The 18,046-nt window shown below is 38.6% G+C and overlaps 1 protein-coding gene across 2 annotated transcripts; it reads left to right on the top strand.

Moving 5' to 3' along the window:
- Positions 1–1,682: 1,682 nt before the first annotated feature.
- capn2b (calpain 2, (m/II) large subunit b) lies at positions 1,683–17,934 on the top strand. Of its 2 annotated transcripts, XM_039694721.2 has the most exons (21): positions 1,683–2,024; positions 2,957–3,026; positions 5,168–5,286; positions 7,207–7,340; positions 9,210–9,378; positions 11,674–11,757; positions 11,843–11,928; positions 12,376–12,444; positions 12,550–12,710; positions 12,850–13,013; positions 13,155–13,166; positions 13,798–14,009; positions 15,338–15,374; positions 16,077–16,142; positions 16,224–16,281; positions 16,355–16,419; positions 16,506–16,574; positions 16,664–16,742; positions 16,835–16,951; positions 17,497–17,555; positions 17,633–17,934. In XM_039694721.2, the coding sequence occupies exons 1-21, from the start codon at positions 1,788–1,790 to the stop codon at positions 17,654–17,656; spliced, it is 2,091 nt and encodes a 696-aa protein (XP_039550655.2). In that variant the 5' UTR covers positions 1,683–1,787; the 3' UTR covers positions 17,657–17,934. The 2 variants fall into 2 exon arrangements, with proteins under 2 accessions (XP_039550655.2, XP_088973180.1); XM_089117054.1 differs by lacking the exon at positions 13,155–13,166.
- The last annotated feature ends 112 nt before the right edge of the window (positions 17,935–18,046 follow it).

Raw genomic sequence — 18,046 nt, 5'->3', positions numbered from 1 at the left:
CCGTTTCTATATTAACCATTTGTGGATTGAGAGAGCAGGAAACAAGATTTGTCCTCACTGGAATTACCAGCTAACATTCGACTGACATTAAATGTTTAAATGTTGTTGATATAATGTCAGTTTATGAAAAAAACATGAATTCAATGTCAAAACAATGTGGAACACCAAATAGTTGAAGTGGTGTTGTTAACTCACTATGGATTCAACATAGAAATATCAGCAATTTTTGAGTTGTACGTCAAATCAACATTATTGTAGGCAACAACATCAAAATTCAATGGTTATCCAACTGGCACCTGCGTTGATTCAACAGTGACTCGACGTTAAAATGCCAGCTGGATAGCACAAATCTATTTGATGTAATGTTTACATCTGGAAGACGTATTTTTAAGAGTGTTTGCTCATCTGCATTCCGTCTATTTCCTGTCAGATGTCAAATAGACGTTTAGAAGATGTCTTTAAGATGTAATGATTTAGAATGCATGTTAAAATTACATCTTCTAAACGTCTATTTGACATCTGACAGGAGACATAGACGTATTGCAGACGAGCAAACACTCTTAAAAATACGTCTTCCAGATGTAAACATTACATCAAATAGACTTGTGCTATCTGGGACGGGGCCAGGGCAAAACCATTAAAGGGGTGTGCATGATGGTCGAGAGTTTTATTATGAAAATTAAAAAAAAAATAAAAATAGATAGCCTACTACAATTTGCACTATCCTAAGACATATAAAATGCTTAAATCACATCACCGAACGTTGCAATTGGGATTTCACACTATTTATTTTATGTCGGACTATATTGTATTTTTGTTATATGGTTAACTAACTTCATATCCTCTCCCACATAGATAAAATGTTGCCGTCTAATTTCGTTTCCTTGTTGGGATTGCGGCTGCCAGAAAAAACGAGATGGTCCTCACTGGAACATGAAATCCATGGGGAGGAGTCGGATCCAGATCCAACTCCTCCCACCTTACATACACCTAAACCTAACCAACTCCGCCCCCTGATCCCTAAACCCACCCCTAATCCCTAAACCCAACCCTAATCCTACCCATCTCCACCCCTTGGATCGTGATCCGACTCCTCCCCGTGGATCTCATGTTCTGCATTGAGGTGCTACTGCAAAAAACGCGCTCACTGCAGAGACAGGTGATGTCTAGCTCCACCTCCAGCGTTAGACTCGTCTAATTGTGCATAAATCAACGATCTGGCTGCACCACTTTTAATATCCGATAGGTTGCGCTGTTGTACAGCTAATCGAGTATAGAGCTTGTCTCTCCACCGTTATGTTGCCTAGAAAATATCAGAATGAACATGTAGGCCTATGAACAAATGTAAGTTATGGTCGCACAATTAACTTAATTAAACTCAAAAATCCTTCAATAATATCGGCGCTTCGTCGCAGTGCCATTGAAAAATAAAAGTAGGTTATTTTATGTAGGCTAAACAATAACATAGCCTATTTGAAACGTTGCCTAAATAGTTTTTTATAGTGTGGTTAGTATAATAGGCCTACTATTGCTACAGCAATAATAATTCTTGATCGGTCAGATAAGATTGGTCACTGTTATCGCACCGATACAGTAGCTCAGCTAGTGTATTTATGTTCACTCTTCCTGTTCTTCACTGTGTGCGTAAAAACGCGCAATAACATCGCTTATGACAGTCTGATGACCACTCCTAGAAAGTTTGGGGCGGAGAGTCACAGTAATCTAAGTTGAAGCATAAAGACAGTTGCACATTTCTCAGATTTTTTTTGGTTGTTCAGAAGTGGAAAATGTCGGGAGTCGCCTTTACCCTGGCCAAGAAGAGAGCGCAGGCTGCAGGGTTTGGAACGAACGCCAATGCCACTAAATACCTCAACCAGGACTTTGAGGCGCTCAGGAGCCAGTGTCTCGGCAGAGGGACCCTGTTCTCAGACCCGACTTTCCCAGCCGCACCCGAATCCCTGGGCTTTAAAGAACTCGGACCCAACACGTCCAAAACCAGAGGAATAGTATGGAAAAGACCCGGGGTATGACTTCAGTATTAGTTTTAATATGGAGGGCATTGTTTGTGCGTTCTTGGTTATACGGGAATTCCATGCATTTCCAAAATTCTGAGTTCCATTTATGTAAACGGTTTCACTTCGAATTAGAGTTTTCGTACGTCACGTATTTGCTTTTTATATTAGTATGTGTTTAATAATAGCTATGTGCATCAGACTGACGTCTTGGCTGTTGCGTCTCGATTTTTTTTAGGGGCGCGTCATCAGCGTTGCGTTTTTAAGCGTACCAAAACAGTTCTGTCAACTGGACACCATTGTGGGGATTATAGCTTACTACCCAGCTAACAAAACTGTTTTCTCAGAACGTTTCGCTAATATTAATTTGAAGTAAAAAAAAAAAACAAAAAAAAAAACGTTATCTGTTCCCTGGGCGTTAAAAACGTCCAGTTATTGTGCGAACGCTTTGAGAACACACGGATACACTTTAATGTTATAAGCAAGCCCATCGCTTAGTGCCAAAAGTCTTAAACATCTTTTCACAAAATACCTTTTGTTGTTGTTGTTGTTGTTATCATATTTGTGTTATGTAGCAGTAGCCTAAATGTTTTGCCCGTGGCACGTCTGATAATGACTGTTTGCTATGGTTCTCAAACATTTGATTAACTTTTCTTGTTAAACACAATTGAAAGCCATATTAAAAAATAGGCCATACTCATATTTTATAACTTCTATGGCCAGACCAATATAAATCCCACAATGCATTATGTTAATTTGTTGTCTTGGTATGGACCCCAATGTGAAATGTAAATACAATCTTACTGTTTTGTGTCTATATGCCCTCCTTTTCACTTTGATTACAATATAATTTATTATTGCAAAAATTGTTATGCTATATTACATAATATTGATTGCATGCTATGATCCTGCGTTTCAAATATGGTTGTTGGTGTTTTTTGCAGGAGCTGTGCTCGAAACCACAGTTCATCGTCGGTGGAGCGACACGGACGGATATCTGTCAAGGAGCTTTAGGTAAAAGGAAAATTCATTTTTAGATTTTGTGTGCTAATCCTCCATGTTTGTCTAAATGTCAAGAACCTTTTCAATATACAGACCGTGCCTTTAGGTCAGCAATACTGAGGCACTTCTCATCTGATACCTGCAAGTCAAATGCATATTAAACGTTTTTAAGTAGCCTACCTCAACCAGTAATTCAGCATTGCTCATTCTACACCGTATAAAAAGGCAACCTAAAATGTGCTTCATGCAGTAATATTGCGTGATTTATTATAAAAGGTAACAAATTATTTACACTATTACTTACAATGTAAAGTTAAAAATACGTTACATTTGTGCTACTTTTTGGGGTTGGGGTAACGCTTTACAAGTAACGTGTTACGTAATCAGATTACTTTTTTTCAAGTAACTAGTAAAGCAAATAATTAGTTTTAAAATAAGTAATGCAAGTTACTTTTTTTGTTGCATTTACTCATCTCCCTTGCACAAAAACTGAGTCAGTATTCCTCAAAATGAATTAAAAGAGTGAATTGCAATCTCAGAATATTACGCAAACAGCACATTACTTTCCATATAAGTATGCATTTAGTTACATTTTTAGGTAACATGATATCATTTCCTTTAAAAGTAACTTTCCCCAACATTGTACACCATTTTTAGTTGAAAACAGTGTTGTGTAAACAGCCCCTCACTTTACTCATTTTTTGAAAAAAAAATGCTTATTACTCCTGTGAATCAAGTTAATTCTACAAAGGTGAATTGTGAACTTGACAAGCAGACACTCACACACACTACTAGCCCGGTCAGTATTTGAAGAATGCTTTTAACCTAGCGATCATACCATTGTTATTATTTTTAACTAAGACTTGGTTTCACTAACTGAAATAAAGCTGAAATAAAATAAAACACAAATATTAGATGCAAAATAATAATAATAATAATAATAATTACATAAAAAACTTAAAAGAAAATAAGAAATGTTGCCTTCATAACTAACCTAAAGAAAAGAAAGTTGAGTAAATTAACTTTAATAATTAATTTAATAAATAATAATTAAATAATAAATAATTCAATAAAATAATAAATAAAATTTAATAACACTAAAATAAGTAAATAATAACTTAAAGCTAAAAAATAAATGTCAAAAGCACAACAAAATGACTAAAACTTCATGAAAATAAAAACATAAAATGAAAATATTTTAAATATTAAATCATTTTAAATATTATTTTAAATATTAAATAAATACGGTAACAATTTACAATAATGTTTAATTTGTTAACATTAGTTAATGTATTAACTTACAGTGAGCAATACATTTGTTACAGTGTTTATTAATCTTCGTTAATGTTAGTTAATAAAAATACAGTAGCTGTTCATCGTTTGTTCATGTTAGTTGTTCACAGTGCATTAACTAATGTTAACAAATACATTTTTTGATTTGAATATAGTATTAGTTCATGTTGAAATTAACATTAACTTAGTTCGTGTTAACGAGCTAACTAATATTAACTAATGAAACCATATTGTGTTATATAAGTGTCACCATAACAGTATATAAACAATCCTAAAATAACATACCATTTAGCTTCACACTGCTAACTTTAGTAGCATCACTCTCCTCTTCTATACTTTCTTTTGCCCCAATCCTTCCTGTGTTGTGTTTACCACTGACTGAATATCCGAGCCAAACACATAATGCAAACCACCCGAACGTAGAAACAAGCCAGAGGGGTTTTGAACAGTTATTAAAGGTTGCATTTAAAGAGAGGAAAACCTGGCTGTATTTATCATGTAAAGTCTTAATGTGATACATGTGTCAGACTGCAGGAAAAGCAGCCCATTGTGTTTAGGAGAGAGCGGATTCAAGTCTCTGCATTTTCTGCATGCATCTGCTCTCTCAGACTGGCAGCTAACCACTTGCGTGACATGAAAACCACAATAGCTGCTCCAATTAGATCACGAGCTTGAGCACCTCAAAATGTGTCTGCACTTGTTTGTCTGAAGGCATTTGAAGTTGCATTTCAAAATGCAAATCATGTTCTATATCTATAAAATACCGAGTAAGTGAATCCAGGCCTCTCTGTGGCATGTTTAAACTCCAGACAGCAGAGCTGTGTAAACACACAGTAAAAGTCTCACTTCCTGTCTCTCAGGTGACTGCTGGCTGCTAGCGGCTATCGCATCCCTGACTCTGAACGAAGACGTTCTGGCCCGGGTGGTGCCCGGCGGACAGAACTTTGATGACAGTTATGCTGGAATCTTCCATTTCCAGGTATCTGCAGTTTCGCCAAGTGTGCCACTGTACATTGGTGTTCATGTTAGAATATAAAATCATTAGCTAACATATGCTAATGCACAATACGTATATTATATGATAGTGATTTGTTCAAATATATTACACTCTTATATTACACTTATATATAGTATATCATGGAAACTATATTAATTTACCATTATGTTTATGTGCTACTTAAGAAACATGGAGGCTTGTTTTCGCCATGGAATAAACAAAATAACGAGATGATTGTGACCTTTTTTTCTAGTTGCGAGTTAATGTCTCGCAATTCTGACATTTTACATAAAGAGTTTAGTTTGTCTTGAAGCTTTTCCAAGAATTCTGAGATATGGGGGGGGGGAGTGTTTATATCTCACAATTCTGACTTTATAACTCACAATTGCGAGTTTATATTAAGCAATTTTGAGAAAAAAAAGTAGTTTTTTTGTTTTTTAATCTGTGGCGGAAACAAGCTTTTTTACCATGCCCGAGTAAACATGATAATAGCTACCATTTTGCAAGATGTAAACAACACTTTTCCAGAAACACTTCCTGTTTACAGTTTGTAAATGGTTTCTTTATTTCAAATGTAAAGAAAACAACTTAAAGCTGTGTGTTTAACTTTTTGATTCAGTTGCAAATGTTCTGTTGGTTGTATTTTATTAAAAAACTGAAACAGGAAGTGCTTCTGGACCAGTGTTGTTTACATCTCGCAAAATGGTCTATAGTGAGTGTACAGTAAATGTTACTGAAAAAAAAAACATAGTAACAAGTTAGGCTAAAAAAACATGTTAAAGGAGTAAAACTTTTGCTGATAATTTACTCACCCCCATGTCATCCAAGATGTCCATGTCTTTCTTTCTTCAGTCGAAAAGAAATTAAGGTTTTTGATGAAAACATTCCAGGATTTTTTCCATATAATGGACTTCAATGGGAACCGAACGGTTCAAGGTCCAAATGAGAGTTTCAGTGCAAACTACAAACTGTTCCACGATTCCAGACGATGAATAAGGGTCTTATCTAGGACCCTTTGAGTCATGACTTGAAAAAAGATTTGTTCATTTTGATGAACGAGTTTGAACAGGAGAGTCACGAATGCTCATTTGTGCTTATGAAACTTAAACTTTTTTATTTATTTTTTTAAATGAGCGATCGTTTCTCTAGATAAGACCCTTATTCATCGTCTGGTGTCGTTTAAAGCCCTTTGAAACTGCACTGAAACTCTCATTTAGACCTTGAACCGTGTGGTTCCCATTGAAGTCCATTATATGGAGAAAAATCCTGGAATGTTTTCATCAAAAACCTTAATTTCTTTTCGACTGAAGAAAGAAAGACATGGACATCTTGGATGACATGGGGGTGAATAAATTATCAGCAAAAGTGGAATAGGCTATTCCTTTAATATTATATTTATATAGTAATAATAATATATATTATTATAATATCTGTTCTGTTGAACTTTCTATTCATCAATGAATCATTTTTATCTCAGATTCCATAAAAATATGATTGTTTTCAACATAAATGATTCACCAAATCATCACATTAGAATGATTTCTGAAGGATCATGCTGAAAATTCAGCTTTGACGTCACAGGAATTAAAAGCAGTTATTTTAAATAAATGTTATATTGTAAAAATGTTGCATATAACATCTTTTCTTTCCTATAACGGAGCCTTGATGAATGTTTAAATGGTAGTGCATATTGTAATACCATTTTACATGACTAAAAAAACATGGTAACACAAAAGTATGGTAAAGTATGGTATATACATACTGGCTTTTGGTGCATTTTCTTATTGCCTTTAATGCAGAGTTAGACTCTTAAGTTTGTATATGGGTGTCTTTACAGTTTAACACACATCTTGAGATCGAACAGATAAATCTGAGACTGCACCTTGTACCTTTGTCCTTCAGTTCTGGCAGTTTGGTGAATGGGTGGATGTTGTCATTGACGATCGGCTGCCAGTGAAAGACGGTGCGCTGGTGTTTGTCCACTCCGCCGAGGGAAATGAATTTTGGAGCGCCCTGCTGGAGAAGGCCTATGCGAAGTTAGTGTTTGTGCATGTTGTTTCTTGTGTTTTTGGCATTACATATTGCAGTTAGAACCGTCTAAACCAGAAAGTCAGCTCATTTGAGGAACTTGCTTTCTAGGAAAACAACAACAGGATAATCAAGTGTTTTCCTTAGGGTTGTCAATTTATTTGATTACTCACAATTGTTTTTTTTAGACATGTTTACCATAGACGATTCTCCACTTCAGACATTCTAGTGACTACAAGTAACTTTGCAACTACATGTTAACTTGTATCTACTAACCTTAACCTTAAAACCTAACCCTTATCTAATAGTCTATTAATACTCTAATGACAGATTGTTGACTTGTAGTTGCAAAGTTACTTGTTGATAGTGTGTCTAAAGTGGATCATCAAAAAAAAAAAATAGTGTAACCGAAAAGGCTAGTCCCTAAAAAGTGGTTGTTGAACTTTGCATACAAGCACAGCAGGCTTTAACCACCGCAGGTGTATTCCTGGAATAAGGGTGTGGGTTGTCTTAGTAATGTCAAGTTGTCATGACAAAGACACTGACAGGTTATGATATATTGGTTTATGTAAAGATGTCATAACAAAGGCATCTTAAACAATATCATATTTGCATTTAAAATGTCATTATTGAGCGATAATGACAGCTGTCATAAACATGCATAAAACTTCCTTCATATTCAAGACATGTCATGTCGTGTTTATGAAGGTGACATGTCAGTCTTCTGCACACCCCTTCAAGTAAAGTGTTACCATGTAGGAAGACACATCATGGCCATTCCAGAAGGACTGTGTCAAGATTCATCAGGCTCAAATTGTGAAAGAATAGTTGGGAGGGAACATGACGATTCATTCTCACACATGAAATCTCTGGGAAAAAAAATCTGCACCTCTTGACTGAAACATCACAACATTTATTTCCATCAAGAGGAAATTTCTATTTATGGTTGCCAGCTGAACACGTAATGTCAACACCTGTTGTTTGTTGCGTTGTGGCCTACTAATTTTGGAACCACCATGTGAACTATGGGAATGGCCCCGTCCACAAGCGGTGATATCAAGCATGAGCATTTATAACAGGGATGAAATTGAGTTATGCCATGATGACATATTTTTGTAGCCCAACTCGTTAGTTCGAAGTCACCCTGGTTCCGTCGACAAAAACCCAATAGGATTCTACCATTGTCTTTTGGATTATTGCAGAAAACAAGCTATGCGACCAACGAAAGTGTATGATTCTTGTGCGTTTGTTCACTTTAAATTTCACGAATGAGCTCAAATTTATGAATTTTGAAGCCTAAATACAATTGGCAGAAATAAAAAGTTGAATATTGACTTCAACGTCACAATCACTAAGCTTCCGACAACTCTTTCAGTCTTTATTTAAGAATCATTTAACATATAAATATAACAAGGTAGTAAAGGCGTATTAGCTGAGTTAATTTGTTAGCCGTGAAGACGATTAATGTCTCTGACAAGCTCTGTAGTCACATTTAGCTTCTTTTTAGAAACTACCTTTTTCAAGACAAGAAAAAGCTTTTAAAAATTCACACAGTTCACTATTTTATGTTGTAGAATAAAACGTGAAAATAACTTGAGTTTGTGTCTATCTCTACAGCCTTATTTCAGGCATTTAACCAAAAATCCATTAAAAAAAACAAAAAACAAAAAAAAAACTATTGACTTCAGGATGATAAAGCCAAAAGTGGTAAAATGTTGATTTGTTTAATTGGCTTACAGTAAACATGTTGTTTAATAGGATTTACTATAGTTTATTTTTTAACGAGACTGTCTTTTAGGTTTCTGAAACGAAGGCCAAAGACATGCACGCACATGTCGTTTCATAACTCTAACTGTGACTTTTATGGTTTCTGGCAGGGTGAACGGCTGTTATGAAGCCCTGTCTGGAGGATCCACCAGTGAGGGTTTTGAGGATTTCACTGGAGGCATCGCTGAGAACTACGACCTGAGTAAAGCGCCGCCCAACATGTTTCAGATCATCCAGAAAGCCCTGGACTCTGGAGCTTTGCTGGGCTGCTCCATCGATGTGAGATTCCTCTGCCTGCACTCATGACACTCGTTTTATGTAAATCTGTGTATGTTCGACTTCATAGTTTATTGGGCATCAAATCTAATAACTATTAACAGAACAAATTTCACTATTATAATGACACTAAGGCATGTTTTTTACACCTGGTATAACAATGCGTTTTTGTTGATCGAAGCACAAGTAGACGACGCTAAATACAGTCTAAAACGTTTTGCTTAAACATATTAATCGAATCGCTCTAGCCAGACGGGATTTAAACTTTGTCGGCTGCGGCTGGAGGTCCAAGTTCGGTTTGAAAGTGAAAAACATACCAAACACCATGTTCTCTCACCATTCCTGATTTCTAACACACACTCACCACGTTCGGTCTTGCATCTGTCAGAGCAGAAATGAAAGCTGCTCATTATCATCTTCGGTCGTGTTCAAATGTAATTTGCTCAAGCTTATTTGCGTCCATTAGACTGAAAGATCTGAAAACCCATACATTAACCTGTCCATAGACCCTCCCCTTGAAGAAATCAGGTCAGAAGTGTTTAAAAGTGGAAAAAGCTACAGATTAAAACAGCAGGTGTAAATGGGAACGTGGCTCCCTCCTATACTTGTGATCCGATCGACCAAAACACAACTTAAAATCAGGTGTAAACAGTAGCACCTCATTGCAGTACATGAGATCCAGGGGGCGGAGTTGGATCCTGATGTAAGGGGTGGAGATGGGTGGGGTGAGGAATGGGATTAGGGATCAGGGGTGGAGATGGGTAGGTTTAGGGGTGGGGTTTGGGATCAGGGGGCGGAGATGGGTAGGTTTAAGGGTGGGGTTTGGGATCAGGGGGCGGAGATGGGTAGTATTAGGGGTGGGATTTGGGATCAGGAGGTGGAGATGGGTAGGTTTAGGGGTGGTGTTACTTCCCCAGGGGGCGGAGATGGGTAGGATTAATTTAGCGGTGGGATTTAGGATCAGGGGGCGGAAATGAGTAAGATTAGGGGTGGGGTTAATAATCAGGGGGTGGAGATGGGTAGGTTTAGGGGTGGGGTTTGGGATCAGGGGGCGGAGATGGGTAGGATTAGTGGTGGGATTTGGGATCAGGGGGTGGAGATGAGTAGGTTTAGGGGTTGGTTTTGGGATCAGGGTGCGGAGATGGGTAGGATTAGCGATGGAATTTGGGATCAGGGGGCGGAGATGAGTAGGATTAGGGTTGGGGTTAATAATCAAGGGTTGGGGATGGGTAGGTTTAGAAGTGGGGTTAGGGATAAGTGGTGGAGATGGGTATGTTTAAAGGCCAATTTATACTTCTGCGTCGAGGGTACGCCGTAGTGTACGGCGTTGGCTTCGCACGTAGGCGACGCCGTCGTGAGCATTTATACTTCTGCGTTCAGGTATTGGTTGCTCTGCAGTACTGCTCCGAGACGCTAGTTGGCGGCGGAGGGTTTTAATGTTCCACTGTGTTTAGATTCCTCGCGGCTAGGTTACTGCAAGCAATAGCGACTGAAAGAGAGTGGATCATGTTGGAGTTGGAGCTTATTGGGGTGGAAAAACAGTTCATTTTAGTGAAATTACTAAAACTGAAAGGCAGAAATGACAGAAGATGTCGGAGGAGATGGTACGTGTGGAAATGCGTGAGAAGTGCGGAAATGCGTAGGAGGAAATGCGATGCTACCAAGCCGACCAATCACCGATCTTGCGGTCCGCGTCGTCGCGACGTGTAGTTACATTTTTGAAGAGGTGCGCGTCAGGCAACGCGGAAGGGTACGCGGTATGGGACGCGTCTGTGCGTATGCTACGCCGTACCTACTGCGCGCACCCTACGCAGAAGTATAAATTGGCCTTAAGGGTGGGGTTAGGGATCAGGGGACGGAGATTGGTAGGATTAGAGGTGGGGTTAGGGAAAAGGGGGCGGAGATTGGTCGGATTAGTGGTGGGGTTAGGGATCAGGGGGCGGAGATGAGTAGGATTAGGGGTGGGGTTAATAATCAGGGGTTGGGGATGGGTAGGTTTAGAAGTGGGGTTAGGGATAAGTGGTGGAGATGGGTATGTTTAAGGGTGGGGTTAGGGATCAGGGGACGGAGATTGGTAGGATTAGGGGTGGGGTTAGGGATCAGGGGGTGTAGATGGGTATGTTTAGGTATATGCAAGGTGGGAGGAGTTGGTTCTGGATTTTGTGTTCTGCAGTGAAGACCATCTCGGTGTAAACAGACAGTTTAATAGCCTTTGACCTGAATTTGGAGATAATTTCTGCGTCAAGATCGTTGACCTTTGTCAGACATCCCTGTTTAATTATTTTTTCTATGATGTAGATCACAAGTGCTTCTGATTCAGAAGCCGTCACCCGTCAGAAGCTGGTGAAAGGCCACGCCTACTCACTCACGGGGGCGACAGAGGTATGAATAAAGTTATTGGCACACCCTTTTTTAATGACAGAATTATTACATTTTGTCATTAGAGTACATGCTATTTTTTCTTCAGGTAAACTATCGTGGCCGCAAGGAGAAGCTGGTCCGTATGCGCAACCCTTGGGGACAGGTGGAGTGGACCGGAGCCTGGAGTGACGGGTACGCTTTGATTATCGCTTAGATACGACATAAATTCATCGCTATGCTAATATAATTCGCTAAACGTAACTGAAATAGCAGTTATTCAGAAAGTATGAGGTCGCAACCGTGCAGTCACTATAAACTTGACTGTTGAAAATGGTTTGAAGTGTTTTTTGACTTTGTCAACAATAAGAAAAATTGCGCATCATGAAAAGAATGAACTGATTTTGATTCACAAACAAATCATGATTCATCAATTAACTTTCCCAGCCAACATGTCCATGTGGGCCTTTGATGGCCCCATAGTGGGCTCTAAGTGGAGTCCATTTGGGTGCCAATTAATTTTACTTAAATTACTTTGGAACTTATTTGGAGACGATAGCATCAAATATCATTATAAAACATCTACATCACACACTGAACTGCTGATGCTTATCTGAAATGTTTATTTCTTCTTTCCTTTAGTTCATCTGAATGGAACAGTGTTGCGGCTTCAGAGCGACCTAACGCCAACGCTGAGGATGGTGAATTCTGGTGCGTTTACAATCTAACGTCCATTTACAACTACAATATAGGGTATTAAAAAAAGTTCCATACATTGTATTAAATAAGTATAATATGCTTTCTCTATTTGTTTAGGATGTCATTCTCCGAATTCCTAAGCCATTACTCTCGTATAGAGATCTGCACCCTGACCCCGGACACCATCACCAGCGATTCGGTAAAACACTGGGCCGTGACTAACCACGATGGCACTTGGAGGAAAGGCTCCACCGCCGGGGGCTGCAGAAACAACGCTTGTGAGCAACAAAAGAACTGCAAACACACCATTAATCAGATTCATATTTCAGTGCAAACTAAATGATTCACATGGACAACGTTTGGTTGGTTTGGTTTGTTTAATAATATTGCTGATGGCTGCATCCATTCATTCCTCAGACACATTCTGGATGAATCCTCAGTTTGTGATTAAGCTGGATGATGACAATCCAGACGATAATGAGCCGGACTGCAGTTTCGTGGTGGGTCTGATCCAGAAGAACCGACGCCGCCTGAGGAAAATGGGAGAGGACATGCACACCATCGGCTTTGCTATTTATGAGGTGGGGGGGAGACACAAAGAGCAGTCTAAAAATTGTGATTATGGATGGAGATTAAAGGAACACGTGTTCTTCAATAGTTTAAACTCTCAGATTACATTTGAACAATATCAAATCAATGTGTTTTTTGTTTTGTTTCCACAGTTACCTCCACAGGTAAGCATTAAACTACAAAGAGGGGTGGTGATTTATCCCTTGACCAATCATATCGGAGAATTCACATTAGTCACAGCTAGGGTTGGGTATCGTTTGAATTTGAACGATTCTGATTCCGATTCCGATTCCTTGTTTCGATTCCGGTTCCTAACGATTCTCGATTCCGATTCCTTGTTTCGATTCCGGTTCCTAACGATTCTCGATTCCGATTCTTTTAAGAGGCAGGGTCAAAAAAGTTTAGCTAACCTTGCTAACCAACGGCCTTTCTGAAGGAAATACTCCTTCTGTAAAAATACTCCTTTTGTCACAAATTTTGCATTTTGCCGAGATTTCGTTATTTTTAGAAAAGTGAAGCCACACTTTGGAACGCCGACGTAAGGTACTCATGTTCGACTCGCGTGGTTATGCCAACACTTCCGGTAGACGCTTCTTCGTTGGTGTTGTTCAGCGGTTTCTTCTTCCGCTCGGCGGACTGTGAATATCGAAACTAGGAATCGAAATTTTAACTTTTGAACGATTCCGGGAAAAACGAAAAGTTAGTCTCGGTTCCAATCGATACTCGATTCTCGATACCCAACCCTAGTCACAGCCTTCCTGGCTCGCTGATTGGCCTTTTGATTGCCTCCATCAGTTTCAGGGTCAGCGGGACGTGCACCTCGATAAGAACTTCTTCCTGACGCACGGACAGAAAGCTCGCTCTGAGACTTTCATTAACTTGAGGGAGGTCTGCACGCGCTTCAAATTGCCTCCAGGAGAATACCTTGTTGTGCCTTCCACCTTCGAACCCAACCTGGACGGAGACTTTTGCCTGCGCGTCTTTTCCGAAAGACAGACCGAAACACTGTAATGTATCACATCTGTGTGAGGTTTCCATACTTAAAGGCACAACATGTAAGATTTTCAGGGCCCTATTTTAATGCGCAAGGGCACTTAGGGAGTGTCCGAATCTACTTCGGCTAGTTTAATGTCCGGAAAAGTGGTTGGCGTGCCCGGTGCATGGTCTAAAAGGGTTGTCTCTATTCTCTTAATGAGTAATGGGTGTGTTTTGGGCATAATGTGCAATAAACCAATCAGAATCTACTCTCCCATTCCATTCAAAAGCCAGTTGCGCTCGCACCATGGAGGATTGATGTTTACATGGCTGAATTTGCAAGCGGAAAAAATGAATGCTTCTGTAGCGAGGAAACGGATCTGCTTGAGGTTAAAGCGTACAAGCAGACCATCTATGGGACAAAGTGTATAGGGCATTTCAGAATGTTTGTAAACAATAGGCACCGCGATACTTCCGGGTGGCAGAACGCGAGCGGCTTCTATTGACTAACTGAAGAGATCCAGCCAGCAAATGAACAGTTACATATTTAAAATCACTGTTGTTGATCAAAGTTGAAACGATGGCAATTGACAATTGAATCAATTGTTGAAATGTAGATTAGGCTACTGCCGACGGTGTGTCTCCCTCCAAGCAATTTACTAGTGTTGCCATAGGGACGCTTCGGCTTTTGCCACCCGGAAGAACGTCTATTATTGTTGTGACGTCATGATGAATTGTCGTATACGCGCATTTTACTAACGCGCTCTTTAAGTAACAAAATAAATATTGCGCCATTTAGACCAGGCCAATGGTGCAGTCTATTTCAGTTGTCTCAAAATAGCAACACGCCAAAAATGTGCCTGAACACCTCGTTTCCAGATTAGCAACCCATGGGTTTAGAAATGGGAGCGAATGCATTTGCTATTTAAACAACGTGGCGCAGGACGTGAAAATGATGACTGTGCCGGTCTGAAACTAGCAAAAAAAACACTTTCATTTCGCCTTTCATTTCATTTTCGCATTTCGCCAGGTGTATGATAGGGCTCTTGGATTTAAATATCCCCAAACCATTTGAACGATATTTTAATGTTTCCAATAATGTTTAAATCAAGAGAAATCAGCTTCTTTTTTTTTTTTTGCTGATTGGCTGTGGAGGTAAAGACGACAATTCCCATGATTCCACACACATTCACAGTGTAATCAAGCTACGCCTTTGTTTTTCTCTGAATAAGCGAACTCAAGCAAAGAGGCAAAACTTACACACTGTGCCTTTAATGCCAATATGCAAACTGAATGTATTTTTATTTCAAATACTTGGTTCTGAATTAATTTGATTGGAATATCTTATGTTTTCTCCTAGAATATGCGATGACCCTGTGGATGCTGAATTACCTGATGTAAGTAACTCAACAGACTGCTCTCAAATAATATATATAATGTGACGCTCTCAAAAGTTAACAGCGTCACATTAGCTACTGTATGCTTCATTCCAAAGTTGCTAATTCAGTTCATGCGAGAAAATTGGACTACCACATAAAATATTCGTGAATAAAGCACCGTTTCTATCCCATGTGTTAATGAGAACAAAATCGTCACTTCTAGGGAGTCACATGATCTGTTGAGTCACGTTTTTTGTTGCCCATCAAAGAATTTATTCGGTAAATGTGCTTCCATCATAGTATTATTACGGATAATTTTTTTATCTGCTTCAATACGTAGATAAATTTTTTTTTTATTCACATTTTAAGATTTGATCTGCATCTTGCCGTAGCTATCCTAAAATGCAGTATCCTAAAATTTGCACAAATGGATGAAAACAGGCTACTTTCTCTTAAAATATTTCCCACAGCCGGTCACATTTATTTCTAGTTATAAATAGTAGAAATTATTACTTGTAAATTATCATTTTAATTTAATAGTAGTTCATATCAAATAATAAAGAATAACAACAATAATAAGACTCAATGAATTAAAAACAATAGTCCTCATTAAGCAATATTAATATTTTGGGTTGTAATCAACATTTTGACACAAATGTTGCTGATTAGTCGTATTGAACTTGGAAATTTCCTTTAAACTGTACTTCTTCGTGTTTTCAGGAGACTGTCTCAGACGCTGAAGTTGAATCTGGATTCAGAACCATGTTCGTAAAACTCGCTGGAGCTGTAAGTGGAGACGACTTTTTATGCAAACATTTATATATTCTGAAAAGCAGAATCAGAACTGAAGCTATCTTCTCCCGGTAGGACATGGAAATCTCAGCCTCAGAGCTCATGACTATCTTAAACAGGATCATCGCAAAACGTAAGTACTCCCACATCCTTGTTTACACTCGAGATTTAAGGAGGAGTCTAAGGAGCTGTGCGTTGTTTTGTAGGAACTGACATAAAGACAGCCGGCTTCAGTATGGAGACGTGTCGTGTCATGGTGAACATCATGGATGTATCCTCTCAGCTGCTTCTGCTTATATTTTTATGTTTGTGTTAACGTGACAGGGAATTTTGTGTTTTCCCTTAACCGTACCTCAGGACAGTGGGAATGGAAAACTGGGTCTGGGAGAGTTTGCTACTCTGTGGAAAAAAGTGCAGAAATACCTTGTAAGAGATCCTAAAACCCAGAAGCCTTTAACATGATTAACCATTTCACATTATTTTTAACATGTTGTCTTATTTGAAAATCACCCCAGGGAATTTACAAAAAGAATGACATGGATGGTTCAGGAACCATAAGCACTACAGAGCTGCGTATGGCTCTGAAAGAGGCTGGTTAGTCAAGCCACACTCAGATACTCACACAATAATTTCATTTTGGGGGTGTATTTTAATATTCATTGCTTGTGTTTTATTTCCTCTCCTAGGTTTCTGTCTGAATAACGCTATATTTCAGCTGCTAGTAGCACGTTACTCTGAGACAGACATGACCCTTGACTTTGATAACTTTGTGGCCTGCCTCATGCGTCTGGAGATGATGTTCCGTAAGTTCCTTGAGTTTTCGTTTAACAATTATCTTGGAGTGAACACATTTAATCAAATGCAGATTTATAGTAGGGTAGATAATCAAACTCAAACCACCTCCTTCAGGTAGTCTCGGGTTCAGGTTCAGGTTCATGCGTCTAAACGGTCTAAAAACGCCTTTAGTTTGTGTGCTTATGATGTCACCGCTTTTAAAGCAAGCAAAGCAAAACTCAAATAGTTTAAAAAAAAATTGAACAATAATTACAGATTGAATATTCGGCTATTCATGCACACCCCTAATATGTACATGTTTTATTATTTAGAGCACTTTGTTATTGATTGTGAAGAGAGTTTCAACCATAACAAAAAGTGTTTATGAAAAAATTGCCTACTCTGCCTCTGCCTAACAGATTTGACCCTAAAATCTGCAGAAAATATCTGCAGATTCTGTCTAGAATTACAGTATGTCTAAATTTGATGTTGGGTCAGCGCCTCCTGTAGTGCTGGAGGTTTTGTACAGGTATGTCTCTGATCTGATCAATGTGAATGTGCCTCTCATTTCTAGGGGTGTTCAAAAAGCTGGATGCCCACCAAAGTGGATTCATTGAGCTGGACTTTCAGCAGGTTTGTCACTCATACACATTTTTTTAATGTAAATATTTAAATAAGTATATATTTTAACAAATGTTCTATATTTTTAGTGGCTGAACTTTACCATGATTTAGATGACTCGCCAACAGATGGACCACGCCACTCAATTAATATTTCAAGTGTTAAACTTTTAAAGATAGGTATTTACTTTTATTTTTTAAATTGTCTATTGCACTTTTGACCAGTCTTACTTCCAGATTTGGCATGCTTTTATTGTGCTTGACATTGTCCCACTATTTTCGTTTACAAATGGAAGCATTGTTGAACTGGGAGTATCTTAAACCACTGTGTAATTAAACTGTGTGCATTTTTTTCTCTCTAAAGAACATTATTAAAGACTTTTGAAACTGTACGAACTCGTGTTTTTGTACATGAAGAATGGAAGTTATTAAAGAAACACTTCCGGTCCCTTTAAGGCTCTTCGCAGAAGGCGTAGTACATTTGACGTCTCAGCTGTCAATCAT

The sequence above is a fragment of the Pimephales promelas genome, chromosome 2, assembly GCF_988280905.1.
Source record: "Pimephales promelas chromosome 2, fPimPro1.hap1.1, whole genome shotgun sequence".
Taxonomy (NCBI): Eukaryota; Metazoa; Chordata; class Actinopteri; order Cypriniformes; family Leuciscidae; genus Pimephales; species Pimephales promelas.
Note: the sequence above shows the minus strand (reverse complement) of the source record. Positions and strands in the feature narration are given on the sequence as shown.